The 21,200-nt window shown below is 43.4% G+C and overlaps 1 protein-coding gene across 2 annotated transcripts in view; it reads left to right on the plus strand.

Annotated features, from left to right (window-relative positions):
* The first annotated feature begins 1,298 nt into the window (after positions 1-1,298).
* Positions 1,299-21,200, plus strand: part of TSC22D1 (TSC22 domain family member 1) — a 49,090-nt gene continuing 29,188 nt past the window's right edge. The window contains exons 1-2 of one of the 2 annotated variants that reach the window (XM_072135256.1): positions 1,299-4,760; positions 9,552-9,687. In XM_072135256.1, coding sequence (XP_071991357.1) covers positions 2,023-4,760; positions 9,552-9,603 — 2,790 coding nt within the window. In that variant the 5' untranslated portion in view covers positions 1,299-2,022 and the 3' untranslated portion in view covers positions 9,604-9,687. Of the gene's footprint in view, positions 4,761-9,551; positions 9,688-21,200 lie in introns of those variants that run through there. The other variant, XM_072135255.1, reaches the window with a different exon arrangement.

The raw sequence follows: 21,200 nt of genomic DNA on the forward strand, positions 1-21,200 counted from the left end.
TCATTAGTACCATATATTACAATACTACAGTATTGCAGTATATGGAGAATTTGTTATGGATCTATAACACTGTGCCTCCAACACACTGTTATAGATCCTGCCTAATTTCAGGGCCTGTAGTCTCATACAGACTCCAGGCTGCCACGGGAACGTTCCCCAATAAAAAGGTCCAACTCCAGATGCTGACGCCTATGCAAGTGTCAGCAGTGGTTGTTGGCTGATAGAGATAGGTTGGACTTATATCTGTGAAAGGCTGTATTTATGTCAATAACTGTGAATTAGAGAATATGTTATTTGGTCGTCCTGAGTTTTCACAGGACAGTCATTGGCCTATACTGGAGAACAGCTCCATCCCTATATAGTGGCTTGTGCCAGGTACTGCAGTTCTGCTTTTATCCACTTCAAAGAGTCTGCCGATATCCGTGTTATCTCAAAGTGTCCTTTAATCACATCCTAGTGATAAATATTAGTATATATACAATGCAGAATGGGGGAGGAGAGGTACAGCACGGATTTGGAAGGTGCAACAGTGTAAGAGGGGCAGTATTTTCTATACAATTAAAGCTCCTTGAGATAGAAAACCCTTTAATGGGTCTCTGAAGGGAGTGTACAAAGGCGCCCATGTCCTGTACTGCCGAGGGCCTGTGACCTTATAGCTGAAGCCATTGTCCTGTGGATGAAGCCCCTCCATCTCTAGGACCTCCTGGGGTGTATTCACACATGCAGCTTCTGGATCTGTTATTTTTCAATTAAATCCAGAGGCGGCTTCAAAGACAGGAGAGCAGCATTTGTTCGCACCTTCCCCCAAACCGAGCACGTGTGAACAGAGTCCTACACCAATAACCGCGCGGGAGTTTTCACACGATGACTTGTGATGAGGACGAGTACATGTTGCTGTAGATCTCTTCAGTTATGTAAATCACATAGTCTTCTCTCTCTTTATGAGTCACCATTGGAAGGTGCACACGAGCTCCCCGTTCACACCTCACCGCTAGCAGCTGCGTCTATGCACAATGACTGGCTGACCTCTTCACATGGCGTCATTGTCGCCCAGGGCTCTCTCTCCACGTGTCCGGCCATTGCACAATGGGCCACTTCTAATCACACTGGCCCCGACATTCAACAAGCAGGACACGTCTGCATGACTCCCGCACTGACGTCATCCCTCCGAGGGCCCGAGCGCCTCCGAAATCCTCGCCCTGCGTTCGGCGATCTCCGTAGAGCTTCGGGCGAGCCCGCTGCGTCATGCTCGGCTCTATCCCTCCCCCTGCAGGCCAGTCGTCATTCTACAGATCCGCTGGCGGCGTAGTGCGCCTGCGCCGTGGCCATTTTTCCTGACTGCCCTCCCCTCGGTGTGCAGCTTCCCCGGCTAGCAGCCGCTCTCCTCCAATACGGTGTGAGATCAAGAAAGGGGGAGGGAGGCACAGGCGCCGTGTAACAGGGAGCCCAGAGACACTGCGAGAGAAAAGAAAGGCACAGTCACGGGGGATAGATACAGAGACGAGTCCGTGAGCCGCCCGCTCATCCGGCCCCACAACTTGTCCGGGGCACACGGCCGCCGCTGCTTCATCACCTCCCGCTGTAGAGGATGGGGCTACCGCCGGGCCCCGAGCACCAGCGCTGCTGATGGCTGTCAGTGATGGCCGCGTCCACCGGCTGCATCGTCCCAGCCATCATCGTTGTCATCGCCCCCCAGCAGCAGCAGCAGTCAGAGCCCGACGACAGCAGCCTTGTGGCCAGGGATCCCGGGTCAGTAGTCGCGCTGCCCTCCCCGAGGATTGATCTGTCACTAGAGGGACTGTGCTGATCGCTGGGGCACAGGGAGGCGGCGTGCCAGCACTGGAAGTGACACTGCGGCTCTCCCATCCGTGCATTGTACACACCAGGCGTCTGCGCGGCACCGGGGAGAGGTGACGTCCATCTGCCGTCCCTCCACAGGGCTCCCAGCGGGAGAGGGAGACACATCGCGCACGTTTGGAGGAGTGAAGGTGGGTGGGCTGAGGCTAGAGGAGGAGAATTGCCATGCACCAGCCGGATCCATCCGCAGAGCTAGCTGCCAGGAAGATGGCGCACCCGGCAGACATCCCCAGAAGGGGCAGTGGCACCGGCGCTAACCCCTCTGCCCTCACCATCACAGGTGGCCACCTCCTGGCTCATGATGACTACCAATCTCCTTTGCTGGTGCAGCCACCACCCCCTGCATCCTCCTCCTCACCTGGACCTCAGCAGCATCCTCCCCAAACCTTGAACTTGATGGCCCAGCCTGGGGCACAGATCAAAAAGAAAAGTGGCTTTCAGATCACCAGTGTGACCCCTGCTCAAATTTCCGCTAGCATGAGCTCAAATAACAGCATAGCCGAGGACACGGAGAGCTACGATGACCTGGACGAGTCCCACACTGAAGACCTGTCATCCTCGGAGATCCTGGATGTGTCCTTGTCTAGAGCTACAGATCTTGGTGGTCCTGAGAGGAGCTCCTCCGAGGAGACCTTAAATAACTTTCAAGAAGCTGAGACTCCTGGAGCAGTATCTCCAAATCAGCCGCACCTTCATCAACATCTGCCGGCTAACGTGCAGCAAAACGTCATGATAAACGGGAATGTCCACCATCCACATCATCATCATCCTCTTCATCCTCATCATCCTCCCCATGGACTTCCAATGCCTGCTCATCATGGCTTACCCAGTGCCTCTGTTTCTGCCACTACTCAGAACCCAGCACCTGTTAAGTTGGCTCCTCAAGGAGCTCTGGATACTACAGTTGCAGCACCTGTTTCTTCTGTAACTTCTGCAGTGGGGACAATACCACCCATCGTGCGTAAACCCAGTGGGCCTGTAAGCACAGGTGTCAGTCCTGCCCCTGGGAGCGGTGCCACTCACAATGTTAATATCCACAATGTAAGCAACATGACAGCTCCTTTGCCCACTGGTGTAAATGTTACCTCCACCAGTGTGACCAGCACTAGTAATGTAAGTGTGGTCTCTGGACATATTACTCCACATTTAGGTTCTTCTGGCAATGGAAATATTGCTGCACCTAGTCTACCCAATAACATTGCTAGTGCACCTGTAGGCCCAGCAGTTCCAGCAGCAGCGCAGCACCAGGCAGCCCCTTTGGCTGCTGCCACTTCTAGATTTAGGGTTGTGAAATTGGACTCTAGTTCAGAACCGTTCAGGAAGGGCAGATGGACTTGTATGGAGTTCTATGACAAAGAAAATGCAGCAGCTGCTTCAGAGGGAGCTGCAGTCAACAAAGCAGTGGAGAGCGTTAAACAAAACCCACTTGAGATGACGTCTGAGCGAGAGAGCACCAGTGGGAGCTCAGTAAGTAGCAATATCAGCACTCTGAGTCACTACACTGAGAGTGTCGGAAGTGGCGAAATAGTGGCACCTGCAATGCAAGGATATCAAGCCCTGGCACCTCAGCAGATGGACTTTAGCAACCAACTGGCCCAGAATGTCCCCACTTCAAACATACCGCAGAGTGTTTCCCAGCCTCAACTTGCACAGTTACAGATACTTTCACAAGATGCCACTTATTCTCCTCAGAAACAAGTAGGGCAGACTGCTCCAGCTCCTATGAATGCTCCTGTTGGTGTGCAGCCAGCACCCGTTAATATTCTCAGTGTCCCATCTTCTTTAGGGCATCAACAACCGGCTGTTTCTACTATGATCCCGCAACAGTTGCCATATACACAACCAGCACAGCCCTTACCAAATCTGCCCACGGTTCAACAGCAACCACCACCAACGTTACAATATGCACATCCACAAACCACACCAACGCAGATTACTACTGGGCATGTAATGCCAACAAATCAAAGCTCTGCTCCTGGGAATTTACCAGAATACATACAGCATCCCCAGCAGATGCTCCAGACTGGAGTTGCACCTGTACAACCTGGCTCAGCAGGAGTGAGTAGCAGTGCGCCTGTTGTTCAAGCACAAGTTTTGCAGGGGCAGATTCAGTCTGCACCAGCCCAGGCACCACCAACCGGCGTCGCCCCAACCCAGCCTGTGGTACATGCTCAGACAACCATACCAACAAATGGTGGTCAAGTTGTAGGGGTTGGCCAACAGGGAAACCTGACAGCTCCTGTGCACCTGGTATCTGCTACACAAACTACACCATCTGTTATTCAGCAAAATGTACCAGCTCCTTCTCAACCTGTACTACCACCCAGCCAAGGGATTCAAGTTGGCGCTTCTACTCATCCTCCTCCGGGAATGATTGCACCTCAGAATCCTTTGATCCCTGCAAAACCTCCAACACAACTTATGGAACCCACTTCTGCTGTACAGGGAATGCCCACTCAACAAGTCCCTGCAGTCAGTCCTTTACCAGGGGCTGCCAGTGGTCCAGTAGTTCAACAGCTGGGGACAAACATACCTACTGGAATATCTCCTGCACCCACCACCTTGGGTCCACCACCTACTGTTGCTCAACTTTCAACACCACAAAATGGGAATTTAGTCCAAAGTGGAAATCAAGCCCCAGCAATGACAAGCTTGCCACTTGCACAAAATGCGCCCCTTCAAATGGGTGGTAGCGCCGGTCAGTTATTTGCACCATCCCTCATCCAGTCGGTGGCAATCCAGATTGAAGATGCCAGGCGTTTAATGGAGCACTCAATGGCCGGCCTACCACATATAGGTGGTGAAGGGTCTTTGGATAGTAGTGGTCTTCACAATACAGGATCTTTACTCCCTTTGAAGTCTTTACCCCTGACAACACCTCTGGTCGATGGAGAAGATGAAAGGTGAGAAACCTATTCTAATTATCTTGTATGAAATATTGCAGTCTTGTGAATTTCCCGTCTTGTCTTAGGCCGTAAAGTGGGGACTATTGTCCTTGACACATAGCAGGCATCCTGTATTATTCACTTGGTGGAATCTGAATGTCCCTGTTTCCCTTCATGTTGTATGGATTTTCCTGTGCTCCCACCCAATCTCCAGCTCAGTAGTAATTCCACCGCTGGCTACGTTGTCGCTCCTCTTTGTCACTTGTAGTTTCACATGTAGCTAACTTTAGTTTTATTTGACGATGTCTGGAATGAGCCATGTGAGCTCATGGTTGCATAATGGATATGATCACAGCTATTCACTATTTTATTAGCTAGCGCAGGGGATTTGTCATTGTGTTCCCAGGCCTTCTCATGGAGGAGCATAGAAGCCGTGAGAGCTGTCATATTTCTATTAGCGGCTGTGCACCGAGGTGAAAAGTTCAGTTTACTCTTATGGCACAGAACAGGATCATTGCTGGTTGTGAAGTTCTACATAGGGCTGCAGTCACACATGCAACGTTTCTTGCTGTTTTTGATCTTTTTTTTTTTTAAGTTAGATGAAGATGTGACTGGCAGGAAATTAAAACTTCTCTCAATGTTGCTTCCCTTTGCTTGCAGATACTCGCTTCTTCCTGTAATCGTTGCCTTGTGGTTGAGCGTATTTTCAGTAATGTATTCTAGAACTGAGGCTATTCTGCCTCTTTAGATATATATATTTTTAACAACTTTAACTCCCCAAAAAACTATATATAAATTGCTGTGATGAAAAAAAGTGACTTGCCCAATGTTTACACGTTTAAAGGGTTTGTCTGCTTTTGAATGTTCCAGCGACACTGGTGCAGAAGAAAAGAGTTTTCAGTCATACAAAAAAACACAATCCAACAATAACTTATGTGCAGAGAAGTGTTTCTGAAAACTGGTATTTCATGACTTCTGGTCAAGTAGAGACTGGAATATGAGCTGTACTTTTTAAAATGTTTTTTAAATCTATTTTAGGACTTGCCTGGAACTTTGGGACGGCTGCATTTCACATACAGAACGCTGCTCTCAGGATAGGAGTCCAAGCATCATGGTTATTCATGATGCAAGGAGTCCCTGCATCTCCGTGGGACAACAGTGCCATACTGAACGTAACATTGAAATGCGGGAACTCCTTTTATCATGTATAACTACAATGCTGGGACTCCATCCTTGGAACAGTGTTCAATCTGAAATGCGGCCACCACGTGGTCCGTGTTTACTGGACAGAGTATGTTTGTAATCTAGTTCATTAAAATGCACCAATTTTTAACGTTGAGAATAAAGTGGCATAACAAAAGATAAAGGGGGAATTTATCATTACAGGCATCTTTTGAAATCTCTAACACTGTCTCGTGAGTTTCTGTGCGTGTAAAATTTTATTGTAGTGGCCTAGATAAACTATTTCCTACTTTTTTGAAATTGCATATAATGAATTAGACTTGCACTCCTGGAACGCCTTGGAAAAAAAATTGTTGTAAGTAGCCAAGTGAAAAGTGGAGTAGGTTGGGAGAAGTCACAGAAAATGTGTAAACATAGTAAAAATTGGCCAATTTATTGGTGACATATGCTAGTAGTATGGCAGTATATGGTAGGATCAAAGTACCCTAGGGTAGGGGGGGGGGGTCTGAAAAATAGTAAAAGTAAAAATAAAGTTAAAAAAAAAATTATAATAAAAAACCTAAACATTCAAATCACCCCCTTTCCCTAGAACTGATATAAATATACACTAAAAATCAAACGCATTAGGTATCACCGCGTCGAAAATGCCAGATCTTTCAAAATATAATAATGGTTTTTCACTGTGTTTAACCCTGAAATGGAAAATAGCTCCCAAATTTTGAAAATGGCACTTTTTTTTGCCATTTTGAAAAACATAAAAAGTGATCAGAAGGTCATACAGCCCTACAAATGCTAGCATTGAAAACTTCATCATGTATGAAAACATTATATACATATTTATGTATATCCCCGCGATCACAACCACCCAAAGAATAAAGTAGACATGTCATTTGGGGCGCACAGTGAAGGCCGTAAAATTCATGTCCACAAGAAAACGACGCAAATGCATTTTTTCACCAATTTCACTGCATTTGTAATTTTTTTTTTCCCGCTTCCCAATACATGGCATGGAAAAATAAATACAGTCACTGTGAAGTGCCATTTATTACACAGAAAACAAGCCATCACACAGCTCTTTACGTGTAAAAAAAAAAAAAAATTTGTGTGGAGTGAAAAATGGAAATGAAAAAACAAAAAAAGGCCTGGTCCTTAAAGGGTTAAAGGGGTATGCTGGGATATAATTTCTCATGACCTTTCCGTTGCTTGGTATGTGATTAGCCATTTGATGGGTTAAACCTTGTGACCGTCCCATAAATCAGATCTATACAGTGTGCCAGTGAAGAGCGCTGCACCATACAGTGGCAGTGCATAAGGTCAGCCATAAGTCTTGTATGGCCGCTGCACTTCAGTGCTTGCTCTCTTAAGTGAAGTTGTAAACGATTTACTGGTAAGATTTTTCTTCTGTTATTTATATTGAAGTTCTTATAACTGGTTGATTTAAAGTAAAAATAAAAATTGCTTTTGGGGAGGGGGGGTATTTGAATCTTTAGGTCTGCACTATTCTGGAACGCAGTAAATAATGGTGGAGGGTTTCAGACTTGGGCCTCCTTTAGACGGCTGTTGTGTGGACATATATCCGGCCGCAAGTTTGCAAGCGGCGCTCCTCCATCTTCCTCTACACCGGGCTGCGGCTGGACGAGCATACTTCTGTGTGAATGTACCCTTATAGAAATGGCTGCATTGACATTGAATACAGCATACTGTAAAATACAGGACTTGAGCCCATGACCCACAAGCAAGTTTGGTCCGAGAAATTTATCTCCGTTCGAAGGGAGGATTTCCCGGACTGAACCTAGAATCGCTGAACTGAGCTCAGTTATGTAATTCTAGGTTTGGTTTGTCTATACTACAAGCACACTGAGCAAGGTTTTTGGACCGAACTACATGAGTTGTAGAGCTTTAGGTAAGAAGAAGCGATTGCTGGGGTTAGGGTCCAGGTACCTACACCAACTTACATGTGCAAGCTTTAAACACCTGCTCTGTTTTCCTGTAATGTCAGAGTATCTTGTCTTGTCATAGTGGCACATACAGGTTGCAGCCAGTAGAGACGGCTGAAATAAGGATCACATCAACCATTCATGGCCCAGACAGATTTCCTCCACACGTCACACTGATGATGCCATTTACTCCGTCACATTGGGTAATATCTGACATATAGATATTCCTTATATACTAGGAGCACCCATACACTTGCACCCATCACTAATTGTCAAATGGTTAATGGAACGCTCCAGATGAATATGAGTCCTGCTCCTCCCTTCAGACCCCGCACTATGCATTAGTCAATGAATTGGCACTGACTGGAGTGTTCCTCATAAATCCCAGCCCATAGGAACCCACCAGACTTACTTTAAAATGTAGAGATGAGTTTCTACAGGCAGTACTGCCATCTTTTCTTTTTGATTTCTGAGGAGCATGTATTACTCTTTGTAGCATACCCAGAGAGGAATAGTAGCTCACGGCCCCATGTATTTCCATGGGCTCACACATGGTCCTGGTTTCCACAGCCCCTACTGGACCTGTTCCTCTCGCGTAACAATGGTGCACAAACCCTGGACCCATCATTACCGGGCCATGAGCATGTAAATTTATTGTGAGCCAAAACCATGAGTGGGCAAACACAGAACAGGTGGAGATCTTTCTCTTGGTCTGAGGTGTGAACCGGCCCTTACATGTTCCATGCGTTGCCTGGATGCGGTACAGCAATTTCCAGGATAGTTTTTTTCCGGACTTTTATTTCAGGAAACATTAGTGAAGTAACACACGAGCTGCACTATTTACTCTTCCTTGTTATAATTGTGATCTAGAAATAAGCCGGTGAATTTCCATTGCCGCTTTGTATACAGGGAATGTTGATGATGCTGTTGCCAAATGAGGATGAGAACAAAGGCCTTTTGTTAACACCTTTAGTGCTGGAAGGCTTTGCACAGGATGATTTCTATAATTGAGATGTAGGGGGCAAACTTGAAAAATGATATTGTACATAAGTAATGATGTTTGCCTGCTTCATAATAGACTTGACGATCCATCTGCTTTCTAGGAGTGTATATAAATGTATCCTTGCTAGCGGCTACACCGAGAGGCAGATACAGTTACCACATTGTTACTGTCTTTGCATTACAGATTTGTTTTCAGTTTGTGGTGTGTTTAAGGTTGCTGATGATGCGGGCAGCAGCTTGTGGATTTGTGAGCTGTATATTGAGCGTATGCACATTGTCCTAATCTAGATCTGTAGAGCAGCAGAACCCCCTGACCCATTATAGGCCCATAGATCCGCACTATACTAATATGCTTCTATGATGGATGCCCGGACTGAATACGTTAGGAGGAAAATTGCTAAACGGCTCAGCACATACTGTCCTAAGGCACTATAATGTCATGTACATGTAATAATATAACATAACATGCATTATGTGTATACCTTTTTCTGTGGAATTTATTACAATCAAAGAAGTAACATCTGCATGGAACACATCTGATTTTATTGTGGAATATCTACAGCAAAATGCAAAAAAACGAAAATGTAGACTTCTCTATTGTGCGTTCTCCTCATATGAAATGATTACATCTATTTTTATACTTTTCAAATTTCATGCATACATTTACTTTCAACATATTATTTTCTAGAGAATCTGTACTTTTTGGAAAGGTGGCAGTAAGTCCGTTGGAAGGTGAATGATAGTGGAGCAGACAGCCTTGGCTATTTTTGGTGTACCCATAGAATGGGATGTGGCATGCATTCGCCTGGATCTGTAAGACGTGGATAGTAAAGATAATATAAGCATTGTGTACTTTGGTTTTTTTTTTTTCCCCTTCTGCGCTTTGTTGTGCTTTCTTAATATTACATAAGAAATGTGACATCTATGAAAACCTGTTTTCTGGAGATATATCAACACTGCTGATATTATCTTGCGTAATTTTACAAAGAAATCTTCTTCTCGGTAATGTTGTCTGTTCTCCAGGAGATAAGAGAACGCTATGGTAGACCTTACACGTAAACGTACAGCTTCAAGGGTGTGAAGGAGCCATTGAAAAGTTTCTAGCGGTAGTCGGACTGCTACTATCAGTATCATTGCTATGCAAAAGGGATCCACAGGATGGGATGCACATAGTACATAAGTGCACCTAGACGTAGGCCATACATTCACAAAATAAATGGCAACCATTTTGTAGCATGCATCTTCTCAACGTTTAAAGGGGGGGGGGGGGTAAGAACATAACACCATAGAGATGTTAACAAAAAAGTGATAAAATAAGAATTTGTTTATAAAGGAGTTAAATAAAAATAATAAAATATTTAGATAAGGCTGTCAAATTCTTCAGCTTTGCAAATCATGGGGTACGTATACAGACAAAATAACATATTGCAGAGCAATACCATGGTCATAAGTGGAAACCATCTGAAGAAGCTGAATGTATGGAGGTGGTGGAGATGATAAATACAGCGCGTACTGCCATTAATGGCTGGCCTCTGTTTAATATAGACATAAGGCAGAGCTCCAAAAGTATAAGTATACCAATGTGTGCTGCAAAGTATTAACAATGTACCAGCAGTTATTGGCCCAACTGATGCAGAAATGAATCCCTTGGCTTGTCTGTTTTGGGAGTTTTTTTCTGCCAAGGCAGTGGCACACGACCATGGTCAGTCTGTAAATAACCACAATGCAGAGGACAGGTTTGCATACATCATAGTAATATATGATGCAAGGAGTCCCTTCATCCATACAGAACATTAGTTCCAAAATGTAACAATTATAAAAAAAATTGTTGCTGTTCCATGGGGAAGAATCAGTGATATAGTCATGTCCTCTGCACTGTGATTCACAATGACCACAGTTGTGTACTGCTGGTCTTATACTATCTATGCAAGGCTACATTCACACGATGTATGCCCGCCGTACCGTAGTACGGCGGGCATATATCGGCGCTGCGGAGAGGAGCAGGGGATGAGCGCTGCTCACCCCCGCCCTTCTCCATAGGGAGAAACAGCGCACGGCGCCGTAATACGGGAAAAGATAGGTCATGTCCTATCTTTTCCCGTGCTACGGAGCGGTACGGTGCCGCACGTGTGCTGCACCGTACCGCTCCCGTACAGTGCCGTGAGCCCATAGGAGTGTATGGGGGACGTATATCGGCCATATGTAGGTCGGCCGTATATACGTCCCCCATACATGTGTGTGAATGTAGCCTAAGTCTGATAAGAGAATATATTCACTCTGAACCTATTATTCCATCTGTTTTAACCTTTTTATCTTAGTGGGGAGAATTTTATCATTTATTAAAAGGCTTCATGCACTTGCCATGCATGCCCTGTGCTATTGACTGGTTCACTGCCCACTCCACATATTATAGAGCAAGTCCTATTCCTGCCAGTCTTTGGTGGTTATCTATTGACATCAGCAGTGTGAGTGGCACTCGTGCACTGATGTCAGATGGGCCACAAAGTAAATGTCATTTAAACCCACAAAACAACCCAATGAATTGCATTTTACATAAGTTTCCCTGTGTCTATCCCGCCATCTTCTGTATCTTGCTTAGTTATAATAGTATCTTAGTACCATTTGGCAGGTCATCTCTTCTACAAATCTGCTCACCTCTGTTAATCTCTGCCAGCACTTGGTGCCAGGGCTGACGCAGTCAGTTTTTAATTAGTCAGTGGGTAGATTTTATCCGTTGACGGTTGCATTGTGCTCTCTACATACTGTTTATGTTACTCTGTTTGTAGCTACTTCCTTGTAGTAGTGTAACTCTTGCCTGTGGTGAATAAATGACGTTGAGGTGAGTGTTATTTCGGAGGTGCAGAGCTATGTGAGTAATGCAGGCGGGTGGCGCAGTATGGAATGTTGGCTGGTTATACCTCCTGGAATGCCAGGGCCAAATTAATTGTAATCTGCAATCTAGACTGAGCCCAAGGGGGAACTCCAAGTACTTGTTCATCTGAGCTATTTTCTTCCCATATATACATAGTAGATAACCCCATTTTTCATATGGTCAGTCACCATGGATTAGTCCTCTGGAGCATCTGGTCATGACAAGTGACAATTGAATTCTCAGATTTCTTTACTGTAATGGGAACAAGGACTATAGACTCCTTACAGATGATCATTGCAGCCTGGGACTAAAGTAAGGGTCATCTGTAAGTCGGGTGTCCTTAAGTAGGGGATTGCCTATATACTTTCTGTATCGATTCTTCATGGTTTTCTAAAGTGCTAGAATCTTTGTTGTTTGCTTCCAGTGGATAAACAATGGTCCGTGGTCACATGATGTTACACAGGTGCACGGCCCTTTAAAACACAATGTAATAAGGCTGTGTGATGATAACTAATCATGCAACTGTGTGACATGACCATGGACCAGTGTTTATCACAGGAAGTAAACCAACCATAAGGATTCCTATAGAATGGCAGCAAGCAAAGATCTAGAAAACCTAGAGGAATCAATGCAGAAAGTATATATTGAAATATTGTAGTACTTTTCATTAGACAAACAATATCAATTATTTGCTGTAAGACAATCCCTTTAATATAGCTGTCGATCACTCACTTACAGGGTTGCCCACTGGACTCTGCTCTAACAGCAAATGGGTTGTACCATCTCTGCCAAAGTACATATTACATACATCTACTGGCAAGCCAAGGTGATTGAGGGGAGTTATCCACCTGGAACCCGATTGAGGGGTTCATTTTCTGATGATCTTCTGTATTGTGCTGTTGCAAGGCCACATACAAACTTGTTGGCTATGGGTGTCATGGATACCATTTAATTGTTTCATTTCATCCCGTTCATTTTGTTTATTCCACCTAAATCATAATGTTGGTGAACAGTGTAATATTTTTCTGAATTGGTGGCAATTAGTATCTTTTGGAATGTGGGCCTCAACAATCGCATCAACAAACAAAAAAACCTTTCTATGAACTAAGCGCTCATTCATCGGGCTGCATTTGCAGGAAGCTGTTCTCTTGCTTGAAGAATTTAATTGTCAGCATGGCCATGGCTTTAAATAGCTTTGTAGACATTGCTGAACTGACATTGGAGATGCACTGGCGATCGGCCAAGAACACGTGACCTATAAGGGTCTGGGATCCTGTGTTTTCTCTGGTCGGTTATTTCTATAGGGGTAGTGTTTGTCAGATAAGTACAATTAAAAGGGAAAAACTCCGTCTGTTTCACTTCCGAAATCCCTATTGACAGTTAAGTGTAAATCTTTGATGGTGCTGAAAATTGGCAACTTATCCGAAACTATCGATACCATTAACTATTGGTTATCTACCATTTTAGAATTATGGGAATGTTTGTGTTTTCTTGCTTGTCCAATTTTTTTTCCAATTTTTCTTGTTCATTCGGATTGTGTCCACCTTTGTCCTAGAAACCCAGGCTGGTAGACTTCTTCTTCCCAAATTTACAATGATTTCTGATCTCTTTAGATTCCTGTTCACATGGCTGAGTTAAGAATGCATTTTTTTCTTTGGGACAGTCCGTGCTCAGGTCCTATTGCAAATGGCAAACTACAGAAATAGAAGTCGTATGTCCTGTATCCATTGCAGAATTGGGGCTTATTATCACAAACTGATATTTCAGAAAGTTACTGCATGTCCTTTTCTGTTCCGGACCAGACTTGTCCATTGAAGTCTCTGGGTATGTCAAAAAAAGGAGCAATCTTGGATGACCCAGTTGTACAGTTTTCCTGCCCATACTCATTGCTAAGTGATACCTGGGAGTAAAGACAAAAAGTCAAAAAATGGCATATGGACGTGTTCACATGACTTTAGCCTAATCTATACATTTTCTCTATGAAGTGATAATGGCCATCGTGTAGGACATGGCGGTCAGTATTCTGCATGCATCTCTTCTGCTGAATGTGTAATGAGGTATTAAATGGAGTGGATGCAAAATGTCATCAAACTTCAAGAGGTGGGTTGTAGGAAATCTAGCATCAAAATCAAGCGTGATAAACCAGGGACTCATAAATCCAGGCACATTTTCTTATATTTGTCATCCATGGCTTCCTTTCTTCAAAAATCCACTTTAAAGGGAACCTGTCACCAGGAGACCCATTTTTAGCACTCCTCCAGTCCCCACAGAGCATAGTACATACACTGCCAAAGTGTTTTTGTATAAAAAATAGGTTTTCCAGAAAAAAAGATATGTTATATTGTACCTTTCATTAGCATCTGCTGTATGACTAGGCAGTTGCCAAAAGGGAGGGTCTGAAAGGAGCAGTTCTCCCCCCACTCCCCACCCTTGGGGAACAGCTACTCCATGTGACCTTTTCAAATATATGAAAACACCCATTACTGGACTTGGCGACGCCCCCTGCTCCTCTACAGCCAATCCTGAGTGAGGGGAGTTATTCATATAGTTGAAAAGGTCACATGTTTCCCAAGGGTGGGGGGGAACTGCTCCTTTCCAGACCCTCCGTTTTGGCAACTGCCTAGTCACACAGCAGATGCTAATGAAAGGTACAATATAACATATCTTTTTTTTCTGTAAAACCAATTTTTTTTTATACAAAAACACTTTGGCAGCGTATGTACTATGCTCTGTGGGGACTGGGGGAGTGCTAAAAATGGATCTCCTGGTGACAGGTTCCCTTTAAAATCATGCTTATCAACCAGATGAGTGCTACCAGAGCCTCTCAGTTCTGTAGCTTTACAGACTGTTACACTGTTTAACCTTCCCCCACTGCTCCCTCTGTCTGCTATAATCTCACACAGTTGTTTTTTTTTTTAACTTGTGAAGTTACAGCACGGAGGGGCTCTAGTTACGCCCCCAGAGGCCTTCAGGCATATGAGCCACAATTTAGAAGGGAGGAGGCAATAGATATAAGATTACCACAGTCACAGTGCTTGGATCTAGGAGTAAGTGTCCCTGGTTTATTCATGCTTTTAAGGCACAGATTTTCCATTGGGAACCTAAAGCCCATTAACTCCCTTTTAAATATTGTAAAATGCTGAAAACGCATGTGTGTTCAGGCCGAGGACCGCCCCCTGTGCCCTAGTGTCGCGTTATGAACAGACGCCTAGCGGTACGTGTGACCACGGCCTTATTTTTTTAAAAGCTCTCCCCAGCCTGGCTGCTAGATTTTTATAATAGTCGGACAACCCATTTAATAAGTCCATGTTAGTTGGGCTTTTTTCAGAAATTCATGCTTGATGATAAGGGGGCAGCCTAACAAGGTCTAGGAAACTTATTTGTATATTTCCTAGATTTTCCTAGTGGATCATCAATAGTTATCAAAGTCTCCATGCCCCTGTAAGGCCACCATAATTAAAAAGTCTCCACAAGGTGAGCTCTTACTCCCTGACCGAAGTCCATGTTACACATTCATCCCATTCTCAGGTGCGTGCAATCCTTCCAGTCACTTCCCACACTGTGTAGCATGCAGGCATTGGATGTTTCATCTGCTCGGTGCTCTCCAGAAGAACCAGGTGCACAGGGCTGGATGTAGAGGTTACTATTTCTTGCATGCGGAAAGACGGCTTCTCCCACATTCCGGCTTATAGCTTCTACCTGCCTGGAGCAATAAAACAAAGCGCTGAGCAGATACATTGTAGAACCTGTAACCTATGAAAAAGCTACACAGGAATCCCTAATATACAAGGAAAGCAATTCTTGCCTCCCAAAAAATGCTCTGTAACTCACTGCCCTGTTATGGGCCTGACAGTATTGGGCTAGTGAAGGTTCTGTCTCTCTGTGCTCTATATTAATCTGTTTTGTGTGTGACTGGAAGCCATGCAAAGATTTATTTATCTAAATGTTGCTTGTATGTGAAACATATTGTCTGTATAACGCCATATGGTTTGGTTCAGTTGTGCCACATGCCAAACAATCTCTGCATATGCTGCCAGTATAACCTCCCAGCCAAGAGGGCTGATATGTGCGAGGGGGCCAAGATCGATAAACTTTGATCTCCATTCTTCACTTCATGGCTTCATAGCATATGACAGCTGGTATTCAGGCAGCCTCAAAGGCTATGTACACAATCACAAGCAAATGATTGTTATCGCTACCGCTGTGCCAGTCAATCAAAAATGGGCAAGATCATCTGTGAAGTTGCTTCATTCTCCATTTCCCATTTTTAGACGACTGGCGTGCAAACCAATGGTAATTCGCAGACCTGTATTGTCTTATCTGATCCGTTTTGCCTCCAGTCCCTTACTACTTAGTAACATATATAGAAAATGTTGGCATAAAGTTAAAAATGGAGGAATGAGTGTGCAGGATAAGGCTAATACCTAGAGCTGTATACCCACAATGAAGAATGAAAGCAACTTTAAGCCTTAACCCTGCCCTAGTCCCAGTTGAGGGTTATGTTCTACTGATTTTGGTGAAGCAGAATCCGGCCTTTATTTTATATCGGTTAAAATTTAGTTTTGACCACATTTATTTCTGAATTCAGGCAGGATTGTCATTGCTATATGTGAGGATTTATACCCTCCTGTACATGCACTCATACTTCATGTAAGGGAGGGTGCTGTGGGTGTTGTGTCCTGGGTTACATTCAGGTCATAGCACCCTGCTTTGTTTGTGTGGCCCTCATTAGAACAACATAGAGCAGGGCAGCTGATTCAGTGCGGTACGTGTTTGTGCCCTAGTCCTTTTATGTGTTATTTATTTACAGCCAGCAGGCGCTCAATGTACGCAATGTAATAGTCGATGCAGCAATGTGTCTATTTTCTAACTAAACCCTAGTATTGGGGTTGTATCTAATTGCAAAAAAGACAACTTGTTGTAGGTCAAGTGTGACAGAAAGAGAAACAGTGAAAAATGTTCTGTATTACAGAACTACAGGATAGACAGGAATGTGCTCTATGTGTACTGTACTATATTATGTAGCAATGCTGCAGTTAAGTGTGTAGCATTTGTTATGAGTGCTGTGTAGAATGGCACACTTACAGGAACTTGACTAATTCCAAAACCTAGAAATACTCACTCACTTGCTCGCTAGTCTTGACACGCCAGGATCACCTAGAAAAAAAAGTTCTAATTGGCAGCACGGAGCGCGGGAACAAGATGTCCGGCACTCTGGGCTGCTAATTATGCGCACCCCCCGCACCTCCCTCTCCCATGCTGGGAGAGGTAGATTGTCACTTGAGGGGCATCGCCTTGCTCTCCCATGCTCCCAGCATGAAAGAGGGAGGTGCGAGGGCGTGCATAATTAGAAGCCCAGGGTGCTGGACATCTTGTCCCCATGCTCCGGGCTGCTAATTATAACATTATTTTCTAGTTGATCCCAGTGTGTCATTTCAGACAACTTTCTTCTATGCTGGGGAATGTTATATTGCTGAGTCTATTTTGGAAGATTGGTTAGACATTAGACATTATGATTGTGGACTTCATGTTTAAACGTCTCTCCCAAGATGTCTATTGTCTAGTGGTGCTATGTAATTATATTTCGGTACATAACATTTTACATTATTATTTAAAATCTTGTCTCTTTGAAAAGCTGTATGTGTCTTACTATATATTCTTCTTAGATGAAGGATTAAACAAAAAGAAAATTGTGCCTGCAGCTTGTACATGCAGCGTTATAAATGTAATACTGCAGACTTTTTTGCTCGTACTGAAACCCCTATTTGTAAGTTATTGATTTGCTGAAACTGTTCTCTTCTGCCCCAAAGCCAAGCACTTACCTAATCTTTCTATTAAATCTTACAACCTGCACGCACAGGGGTTTAAAGTTTCGCATATAATAACGATGGCCCCGCAGGGCAGAATCATTTACTTAGTTTATGTAGTTCTACAAGTTTACTGTGGTGTGGGAACAAATAGACCTGAAATCCTCTGTCAGAGGTCAAACCATGAACTACACAATTGCTTGATAATTCATTCATAATGGTTAATGCAACAAATTCATGTTCCCTCACTGGTGGAAAATTCCCTTCTCTTCTGTCTGTCCTCTAGCTTACATTTTATAACTTGCTTAAGACAAAGTGACATCTAAAACTGCCCAAAGCCCAAATGTTGCAGAGTGGATACCGTAGGATGTAGAAAAGTGTCACCAGTGGCCTTCTCAGATAACCATGTACATATGTCATTTTTAGCCCTCCATGGATACATTAGGTGGACAACACGGGGCTGAGACGTATCTGATTGCACTATCATACTGCTAGATAAGTCTTCTGCTTTGTCTCCGACCTTCCTGAAAACTGACGAGCAGTGAACTTTGGCAGCAGCTAGTAGCCAATGTTCTGGATGTTTCTTCAGTGATGTAACTGTTCTTATATGGATATTTACATCACTTGGGACCTCCTACAGAGTGCACTCAGCGGAGGCCTGGGATGGGTGCTCACAGTTACATGCTGCTTCTTTTCATCCTGTGTTTCCCACAGTATACAATGTGTACTATACAATCACAAAGGCTGCTTCTGTCTTCCAGTATCGGTCTGTATATGATCTATAAAACAAGATGTAGCTTTAGTCTTCTTTTGCTCGTTGTTATAGCAAGTAATGGGTGGTGAGTCCTATTGTCTTCTATATTATCCTCTATACTGAACTTCTAAAACACTCCCACGCTTCTTCCTCCTGTATAATGTCAATGAGATATTGGAATTTTCCAGGTTGTTTCTGGCAGATTTCCTGGTTAAATTGCGTTGAGATTTTTCTCCTTTCAATCCTAGCAAAATTGAAAAGGAATCTATGACCTGGACTTTCTTCAGGATAGATGTCTGTATATTGCTTCATAATGTCTGACTGGTCAGCGAAATGTTATGGCTTAGTGACCGTGGTTAATGAGAAATTGGCTGATTCTTGTTTGAGTGCCCAGCGAGGAACCATTGGATCTCTAAATTTTGTATATTCGTATAGATCTCAGATGAATAAAATAGATTTCTGGTGTATGATTCCTGTACTCTTACTACTTACTGTGCAGCAGTGCCTTTACCAATTGAGTTGGGGCTTTGTTTTTTCTAGGTAAGGTTTTTATTTTTTTTTCTTTCAGACTTAATTGTTTTTATCTTCCATCTTGTAATGTTGAGCGTTGTCATGCTTTTACTATTCAGATGAAAGCTGTAGTGTGGGAACCCATAAACCTCATAAGAGACCACCCTACTTGGTTATTAGTCCCACTCAAACCACCAGCCTCCGTGAGGATTAATTTATTTGGTTTGTACCTATATTCTGTGTAAGGATACATCTTGGCTTGGTTGCATTTTAAACAATTGCATCACACTTTTTTACCATCATCCTGGTGAGGTTATTTCTGCTGATGTCCTCTAGTGATTCTGTCTGTGTGGTCTCGTACAACTTCCTATGACCGATTGTTGCAAAAAGTCCACCCTTACTAGATTTGTGGTCGCTAGTCACATACAAGTGTGGCCTACCTGTGATAAGTCTGTGGTTTGGTAGTCTATTTTTTTTTTTTCTTATGCAAAAAATAACATTTCTAAATTTGCAGCACATTAGCAATTCATTTAGCAATAGATTATTATTATTATTATTATTATTATTATTATTATTATTAATATTATTATTTATTTTTGCCCTTTTTTATGCTCATGGCGTTTGTTTTCTCCCATTTTTCTTTTAAGGAGAAAACAAACATCCATCATGATAAACCAGGGACTCTTACTCATAGATCCAGGCACAGTGACTGGGGTAATCTAGGATAATATTTGTTATCCATGGCTGCCTTCCTTCTAAATATCGACTTTTAAAATTATGCTAATAAGCCAAAGGGGCTGTGGGGGTTGTTACCCGAGCTCCTCAATGCTGCAGATTCATAGACTGTTACAAATGGACACTTCCCCCATTCCCTTCCACCTTATGCTGAAACTATCTCTTCTGTCATTACATTACAGGGGAAAGCAGAAGGTAGTGTGTAAGCCTGTGAAGCTGCAGCAGGGAGGGGTTTTGGTATTGTCCTTCTGGCTCATCAGAATAATTTAAAAGTTGATTTTAGAAGGAAAGCGGCCATGTTTAACAAGTATAAGAAGATTGCCAGCATCACAGTGTTTGCATCTATGAGTAAGTGTCGCTGGTTTATCATGATGGATTTTGATGGTAGATTTTCTTTTTAATATGACACCTACTCCAGCAGATCCTTATGTGCTACTGTTCTGATCAAGAAACATCAATAGGTTGCACTTACTAACCATTTTTTTTTTTCATATTTCACAACTATAGAGAAACCACATAGGCCCAAATATGTGTGTAAATTTATTTTTTTTAATACCGTATATGTTTTATACTGAATACAGCTTATAGGTATTGGGTAGAACTGAATAAAGTATATGTCTGGCCCTCTAAAGCCATTTTCATTTGTCTTGTGGCCCCATGGGAAAATCTATTGTCCACTCCTGGCTTAAAGTATATAAGGTTTACAGATCTTTAATGTATCCTGAACCATGTTGTATCAGTAGATCATGGATGAAGTGAAATGGTGAGCAGCAGGGCCACTTTTTTTTTAAAATGAGATTATTTTCAACTTCCATGTTGTTCTTACTGCCTCCTCTCATGGGTTTATATTTGTACTGTGTATATGTATATCTGTGTGTTCGTGTATATATATTGTATATATTTTATCATTGAATGAAGAGGGGTAGGGTAGAGATATCTTTAAGGGGTTTTCCAACAAAGCAAGTTAGGCCTTAGCCACCGGATAGGGCCTAACTTGCTGATTGGTGGGGGTCTCAGTGATGGGACCCCCACAGATCACAAAAACGGGGGCCGATGTACCCCCTTAGCACTCAGAGATGACTGGAGCAGCCGAACGCATGGGTAGTCGGCCCCGTTCATCTCTGGCACTGCCGAAGATTGCCGAGTACACGGCCGTTCTCATGATGTGTGGGGTTCCCATCCGGTGGATAGGGCCTAACTTGCTTTGCGGTAAAACCCCTTAAAGTCTGCATGCATTTCAATACCAACTTTGGAGAAAACCTTTAGATCTGTTTTACCCCTCAAAAGTTAAATGGACAATGAATGTACTAAAAAGATCCAATTAGCAACACTTGGGCTTCTAATTGTTGCATAATTAGTTTTTCTCCATCAATCTGTGCTCGGGACCCAGGTATGGACTGTAGTGGTAGCTTGTAAACAGTTTGACCAAGTAGCTTTGACCAGAGCTGCATTGTGCTTTCACGTGTGTGGTTTTGGAGATGCGTTTTGCCATATGTTTGGCTGGTTTAAAATAGTTTTTCTTCTTTGCTGGAAGCGGCCATTTTAACATTTTCAAAGCTGCTTACACTTCCAGCAATGAAGAAAAACCAGTTCAGAGCAGTAAAACACATGGTAACATGTAAAACGCATGCCTTTAGAGGATACGCTTAAAAACGCACC

Source organism: Engystomops pustulosus, chromosome 2, assembly GCF_040894005.1.
Source record: "Engystomops pustulosus chromosome 2, aEngPut4.maternal, whole genome shotgun sequence".
Lineage (NCBI taxonomy): Eukaryota > Metazoa > Chordata > Amphibia > Anura > Leptodactylidae > Engystomops > Engystomops pustulosus.